The 7,796-nt window shown below is 46.0% G+C and overlaps 1 protein-coding gene across 1 annotated transcript; it reads left to right on the top strand.

The window, feature by feature from the left end:
- Nucleotides 1-395: 395 nt before the first annotated feature.
- On the top strand, nt 396-4,058 carry LOC117554674 (scavenger receptor cysteine-rich type 1 protein M130-like). Its single transcript, XM_034229150.1, has 4 exons — nt 396-399; nt 2,042-2,332; nt 3,307-3,618; nt 3,703-4,058. The coding sequence occupies exons 1-4, from the start codon at nt 396-398 to the stop codon at nt 4,056-4,058; spliced, it is 963 nt and encodes a 320-aa protein (XP_034085041.1).
- Nucleotides 4,059-7,796: the final 3,738 nt, after the last annotated feature.

Here is a 7,796-nt window from a genome sequence, read left to right as displayed (position 1 = left end):
AGATTGAACATAGTAAAACATTTTAAATGATAGTGTCCGTCCAAAAATTATTTTGTACATATAGTGAAACATACTGCAGTGAATAAGCCATTGTGAGGTTTTAAGACACACTCTGAGCTCACAATGCTGTTTTAACCCAAGCCTGTTTTTCAGGTCTCAGGCTCGAAAATGACCTTTCCACAACAAATGACAATAACTTCACTTCTAAAAGGTTAAATTAATAATCTTTTTTCTCAAAGTAATGATAAACCTGTGAGTTGGATGTAGAAAAGTCAGAATCAATATAGATGTTTTTTATGTTAAAGAAAATTCAGATTGAACATAGTAAAAAACTGTAAATTATAGTGTCCGTCCAAAATATATTAGTTACTTATTGTGAAAATCACCCTTGGATGATGGGTTAGTAGACTAAGAGCTTTAGGAATCCAAAGTACAACATATAATAAGTACCCTGTATCAAGATTGATGCAAAACAAGTGACATTTGATCTTTTTAGAGAGGTTTTTAAAAAACAACTCCACCTCTCGGGTCATTTGGGTGGAAATGGGCATGTTTGCCGTTTCTCTGGAACCCATTGGACGATTTTGATGATTGACATCTCTTTTGAACCGTTAGAGCCGATATAATCGAAGGGGAATTTCCACATACACACCAACGTTACCATTGAGAAGTGGGGGCTATGCGCACACAGTTTTCCCAATGCGAAACCTATCTTACGCTCTTAAATCTGAAAATTTAAAACTAGGTTTATTGCTGATGGATTATCAGAAATCATTTAAAAGTGACACAGACACATTGGATTAACTATGGACTAACCTTCAGCAGCGTTTTTATCGTTTTAATGCCATTGAACACAACTTTTGATCAGACAACAACAAAGGTAAGACATATTGCCGTGTTGGCTACCTAATGCCACGTGTTGTGATGTCTGTTTTTGTTTCTAATGTCACAAGTTCTGATCATGGAGTGATGATACAGATAGCTCTCGAATCTGTGTAATCTTACGATGCTAATCGATGGGTTGGATTTACGATAAGTAATAAGGGTGTTATACGGTGAGTTCTGTACTAACTCGTTCGCGACCGACACATCCCCTTAAAGTGATTAAAAACAACCCGTTATCATAACATCATGGCATCATGGCATTTAAAGACTGTTCCAATAACAGCTTGGGACCATGTTCATGACCAAAAGTGAACCATGATATTCTTGATATGCACACAATCAATCAATCAATCAATCAATCAATGTTTATTTATATAGCCCAATATCACAAATGTTACATTTGTCTCAGTGGACTTTACAGTTTGTACAAAATATCAGTATGACAATACGACACCCTCTGTCCTTAGACCCTCACACACAACAAACCATCAACAGCTTTTCATCACTACTGATTTTCATCACTACTGATTCTAATGAATGATCCATGAACAAGAGTATCTCTCAGTCTGGCAGTCGGTAAAGGTGGAGATAACTTTAAATTATGTTTACAGTGCCAGGTATCTGGTTCCATTATACACCACACAATATTACTGCATCCAGTTTGTAATTCAATGTAATTTACATTAATGCACACAATGTACACAATATCTTGTTTTTATTACTGCATATATTGTATATTTCATTCCAATTTCAATGTAAACACTGCTATATTATACTACATTTTCTATATTTGTTCATGTTATTATAGTTTTCTTAAATAGTTTTCTACCTGTGTTTTTAATTTTTGTTTAACTTTAATGTCTGCACCACAACACCAAGTCAAATTCCTCGTACGTGTCGACCCACTTGGTGATAAACCTGATTCTGATTTATTTCCACCACTGGTTCATAAAGACCTCCAGTTTGACAAGAATAATGACGTACTCATTTCTCTGGTGGTTTTCAGCTGTGTAACTCGATCGTTCCATCACTATCATTCATTGTTTATATCATCATTTAGTTGTTCATGATACAAAATATTTATTTTAGTAATAATTATTAAATATTACATCTGCTCCAAGCAACTAAAGTACATGACTCTCTTGTTTCTGTTCAGAGCCTGTTGTCAGACTGGTGGGAGGAGAGAGTCGCTGTGCAGGAGACCTGGAGCTGAAACATCTGAGAGAATGGAGACCATTGAACCATAACGCTCTCTGGAACCTGAAGACTGCAGCTGTTGTCTGCAGAGAGCTTGACTGTGGCTCTGCTGTTTCTGTGGGAGAGAGAGAGGTGTCCTCACATAGACTTGTGTGGGACATCAGTCTTACCTGTGTTCAGTCTGGATCTGCTCTGAGGAATTGTGCAGAATCATTTTCCACTGGCCAGATTGTGACTCTCACCTGCTCAGGTAAGCCCATTACTGACACCACCAATGACATCATCTATCACACATTCAGAAATGCTCAGAAAAACAAAGTCTTTGTGTGTTGAGCAAAGATGTTTGGGTACCTGAGCAGAAGGACTAGAAGAGAGGAATCTGCAGATGATGTTTTATTTTAGATGTAGATGGATGCTAATTGTTAAGGTACATTCACATTGGACGCAATGTGAATCTTCGAGCGTCGCAATTACAGGTAAAGTCAATGCAAAGATGCAGAACATCTCAGTTTAGCGCCTGACGCTATTGACGTCTAATTCGCCCGACGCTGTTCGCGTGTTAGCTAATCAGCGGTGAGGATCTCATTCTGACATCACTGACGTTGAATCAGGAAACAACAACATCAGCCGTTAGCCATTGGCTGTTAGCCGTTAGCTGTTAGTACACAGAGCTCACAGCTTCTCTGTGGCTGTGTGACGTTGTGAGTTTGGACGGAGCAGCTACATGTTAGCTTATCCTGATCTCCATGCAGAAAACATTTTAAAAGTGTTCGTCTGCCGTCTTGTCTGCACACTTGTCAAAGCATGAATACATGTTTTTTCTAACCAGTAGTTATGTGGGCATCATTTTGAAACATGTTTTACAATTAAATCCCTGTAAAATATGTTCATGTTGTTGTTGTTTGTATCTACCAAAGTATTTACATGGAGATAAGCCCCGCCTCCTTTCCAGCGCATCCTGTTTGAATGACGAGTAAACACAGCTGACAGCTGCGGTGAAACTTGAGCAATTAGAGCGATGAGAATCTTCGCAGGACCGGTGTGAACGCAGCATTAGAGGGTATCAGATGTAGATTTGAGGGTAACTGCAGCCTGTGCTGATATAAAGAAGTGTTCTGTTGTTCATCATGAACTCATTTTGGAATGTTTGAATCTGAAATATTGTTTCATCTCTTTTATTATGTGTCTTTGACCTCTCTCTGTTGTATCTTCTGTTCTCTGCAGACTCTGTCAGGCTGGTGAATGGGACCGGTCTGTGCTCAGGCAGACTGGAGGTGAACTCTGACCCGTCTGACCCGTCCTGGTCCTCAGTGTGTGAGGCTGACTTTGACCAGCAGGATGCTCAGGTGGTCTGCAGGGAGATTGACTGTGGGGCTCCTTCAGTCCTCCAGGGGGCGCTCTATGGAGAAGGGGAGGCTCCAATGGGGACCAAAGAGTTCCAGTGTGGAGGCCAAGAGTCTGCTCTCCTGGACTGTAGCTCAGCCTCAGAGAGAAACACCTGCTCACCTGGCACAGCTGTTAGCCTCACCTGCTCAGGTAGAGAGGAGCTGTGATTGGTTCATTCTGTTCTCATCAAACTCACTTTATTCTCTCTCTGATCTCTCTCTTGTTTCTCTGCAGAGCCTGTTGTCAGACTAGTGGAAGGAAAGAGTCGCTGTGCAGGAACTCTGGAGGTGAAACAAGAGGGAGAATGGAGACCAGTGTGGGGCTATACCTCTCTCAGCCCTTACCGTTTCTGGACCCTGAAGACAGCAGGTGTTGTCTGCAGAGTTCTCTACTGTGGCTCTGCTGTTTCTGTGGGAGTGAGATATGTGTCCTCATATAGATCTGTGTGGGGGATCAGTCCTGCCTGTGTTCAGTCTGAACCTGATCTGAGGGAGTGTGCAGAAGCAAGTGCCGCTGCCAAATTCGTGACTCTCACCTGCTCAGGTAAGCCCATCAGTGACACCACCAATGACATAATCTCTCACATCTAAAGGCTCCAGTAGCTCCCAGTGAATATGAAACACTGCTTGTCTCCAAACGCCCCTCCCTGATGTGTGTATATGAAACATGTCTGCTGCTCCAGGAGTCCCCGGGGCCAACCAGTCTGAAAGGACTCCTCCTTCAGCTCCACCTCTCTCTCAGCCTCTGGGTTCCACCAGCAGGTTATTTGGGTTCCACAAGCAGGTTCTCTGGGTTCCACCAGCAGGTTCTTTGGGTTCCACCAGCTGGTTCTTTGGGTTCCACCAGCAGGTTCTCTGGGTTCCACCAGCAGGTTCTCTGGGTTCCACCAGCAGGTTCTTTGGGTTCCACCAGCTGGTTCTTTGGGTTCCACCAGCAGGTTCTCTGGGTTCCACCAGCAGGTTCTCTGGGTTCCACCAGCAGGTTCTTTGGGTTCCACCAGCAGGTTCTTTAGGTTCCACCAGCAGGTTCTTTGGGTTCCACCAGCAGGTTCTCTGGGTTCCACCAGCAGGTTCTCTGGGTTCCACCAGCAGGTTCTCTGGGTTCCACCAGCAGGTTCTTTAGGTTCCACCAGCAGGTTCTCTGGGTTCCACCAGCAGGTTCTTTAGGTTCCACCAGCAGGTTCTCTGGGTTCCACCAGCAGGTTCTTTAGGTTCCACCAGCAGGTTCTCTGGGTTCCACCAGTAGGTTCTTTGGGTTCCACCAGCAGGTTCTCTGGGTTCCACCAGCAGGTTATTTAGGTTCCACCAGCAGGTTCTCTGGGTTCCACCAGTAGGTTCTTTGGGTTCCACCAGCAGGTTCTCTGGGTTCCACCAGCAGGTTCTCTGGGTTCCACCAGTAGGTTCTTTGGGTTCCACCAGCAGGTTCTTTGGGTTCCACCATAACAGCACCAAGACCTCCTGAACACAGCTTTGATCAGCTGAGCTCAGCCGGGCTCTTCAGTATCTCCACACCACATGGAGTCCTTCACCCTGGGGGGCTCCTTACATGGAGACAGTCCAGCCCCTATTACTTTCAATTTTTAAAACATCTTCTTAACAGAGTCATATTCTGGTTTTCAGAAATTCTCAGAAGCCGTTAGCTGTTAGCCATTAGCTGTTAGCACAGAGAGCTCACAGCTCCTCATATCTGTCCACGTGTAACTGGTGTTGATTAGCGGTGTCTGCGTTGTGTTTCTTTTGTTGAAGGATGATACCCGAGCCAGCATATCGTTGAGCCGATCTCCGTTTATTCATTGACTGACAACAGATATACAACAAATCAGTAGTTATTACATTAGTTTTCCCTCACTTTGACTCCTCTCACGTGGAACACATTCACAAATAGGGAAGAGGAAAACGTGAGGGACACACAATGAAGGGGGGAAGTCCCCACAAAAATAATCCTCTGTGTACATGTTACGGTGAGTGAAGCAAGCAGGACCCAAATGCAGATAACGCTGAAAAATGCCTTTATTTTAAGGATAAATAAAAATAACTTGGACAAAACAGAACTCTCACCGGTGAACTCAATCACAAACAAAAGACGAACCAACACTGAACGAGACCAGACTAAATACAGGTAGGGGTTATCACAAGACGAGAAACAGCCGGGCAGGGGAGGAGAAACACAAGGGCGACAGGTGAACACAATCAGTCAAACCGGGGAAAAAACACAGGAAGAAGGACCAGACAATACACAAGGAGGAAAATGGGTGGGTGGAGGGGGGTCCGGAGGAGGGACACACAACTAGGGCCACCAGGGTGGGTGGAGGGGGTCTGGAGGACAGGTTTTTGGGCTGACAGCCCAGGAGCACAGCGGAGGACCCGGAAGGGATCTCGGGCGGACGGCCCGGGGGCAAGGCAGAGTCCAAGGTGGGGCGAAGGCCACAGCGGGCGAACTCAGGGGGCCGAGCATGAGGGCGAAGGCAGCGGCAGGAAGAGTCAGGGGGCCGGGCTCGAGGGCGGAGACCACAGCTCTCAGGGGGCCGGGCTCTCAGGGGGCCGGGCTCGAGGGCGGAGACCCCGGCTCTCAGGGGGCCGGGCTCTCAGGGGGCCGGGCTCGAGGGCGGAGACCACGGCTCTCAGGGGGCCGGGCTCTCAGGGGGCCGGGCTCGAGGGCGGAGACCATGGCTCTCAGGGGGCCGGGCTCTCAGGGGGCCGGGCTCTCAGGGGGCCGGGCTCGAGGGCGGCCGGGCTCGAGGGCGGCCGGGCTCGAGGGCGGAGACCACGGCTCTCAGGGGGCCGGGCTCTCAGGGGGCCGGGCTCGAGGGCGGAGACCATGGCTCTCAGGGGGCCGGGCTCTCAGGGGGCCGGGCTCTCAGGGGGCCGGGCTCGAGGGCGGCCGGGCTCGAGGGCGGCCGGGCTCGAGGGCGGAGACCACGGCTCTCAGGGGGCCGGGCTCTCAGGGGGCCGGGCTCGAGGGCGAAGACCAGACAGCTCCGGAGGGTAATCACAAGACGAGAAACAGCCGGGCAGGGGAGGAGAAACACAAGGGCGACAGGTGAACACAATCAGACAACTAGACACACCAGGGAAACTAACGACGGGGGGAAAACACAGGAAGAAGGACCAGACAAGATACCAGGAGAAAAATACCCATAACCAGACATACAAAACTACAAACGTGACAAATCATAAGAATCCTGACAGTACAGTGACTGAATTTTGGAGGTTCTGCCCACTGATTTCAAACCTAGTGAGTAATTTAACATTTTAATAAATGAAGAACACAGAATTATTAAATACAAAACACAGAATTTATGTGATTATACTAAATGATTTACAAATAACTATTTAACACTAAACACCACTGCATATTTACAACTGTTACTGTGACGGAGCGGATCACAGAGTGACTCCGCCACTGACAGCCGACACACACACACACACACACACACACACACACACACACACACACACACACACACACACACTCACACACTCACACACACACACACACACACACACACACACAAAACATTTCCTGCTCTCTTCCGTGAAATTAACCATGCAATTTATTATTTATTTTGCGTTTGTTAATTATGGGAAATGATTGTGTTAAGAGGAAGTTAACCTGTTTATGTTTGGGTCGGATTTTTATGTTGACAATGTGGTTTGGAGTTTAATTGTGTCACCTGTTGACGGTAAGCCTGTGGGAGGGGCTAAGGGTTAAAAAGGGACGGTTTGGCCCTGGAAGTGGGCACTCGGGGGAATGTTGCAGTGAAGGCAACAGCAGAACACGTTTACTCTCCGTGAGAGATGGACGGCCTGATTTGGACGTTTATTTTGTTTGTTTAAAAGTTGTGCTGGTTCACTATTTTTTTGTTGCTGCTGTAAATAAAGTTGTGGAGCTTAACCCAACCGACTAGGCCAGTGTTTTCGAACGGACAAATAGAGCCCCGTCACAGTTACACAGAAACTGGAGAAAGTTATAAATATAAAAACCACAGCCTGTCTGTGGCATAGAGACTACTGTCGCTGCTTTATTTTTGTCTGTGTGACGTTGTTGTGAGTTGTTAGCTTAGCCTGATCTCCATGCAGAAAACATTTAAAAAGTGTTCCTCTGCCGTCTTGTCTGCACACTTGTCAAAGCATGAAAACATGTTTTTTCTAACCGGTATCAGTATGTAGTTATGTGGGCATAATTTTGAAACGTGTTTTACAATTACCATGTTATTTTTCTAATTTACAAGTTGAATCATTGGAACATAATTGTTCTCATGCCCTTTTTCTAAATTATTTTTTGTTTAATGTGAGGGATTGGTTGTTGCTTAAATTACTGGATATTCA

This window comes from Gymnodraco acuticeps, unplaced genomic scaffold (assembly GCF_902827175.1).
Source record: "Gymnodraco acuticeps unplaced genomic scaffold, fGymAcu1.1, whole genome shotgun sequence".
Taxonomy (NCBI): domain Eukaryota; kingdom Metazoa; phylum Chordata; class Actinopteri; order Perciformes; family Bathydraconidae; genus Gymnodraco; species Gymnodraco acuticeps.
This window is presented reverse-complemented; position numbering and strand designations above follow the sequence as displayed.

Excerpts from the sequence above, each read along its gene's own strand:
- LOC117554674 (XM_034229150.1), top strand. Across the intron at positions 2,333-3,306 it reads TGTGACTCTCACCTGCTCAG|ACTCTGTCAGGCTGGTGAAT; the intron begins GTAAGCCCATTA and ends TGTTCTCTGCAG. Across the intron at positions 3,619-3,702 it reads TGTTAGCCTCACCTGCTCAG|AGCCTGTTGTCAGACTAGTG; the intron begins GTAGAGAGGAGC and ends GTTTCTCTGCAG.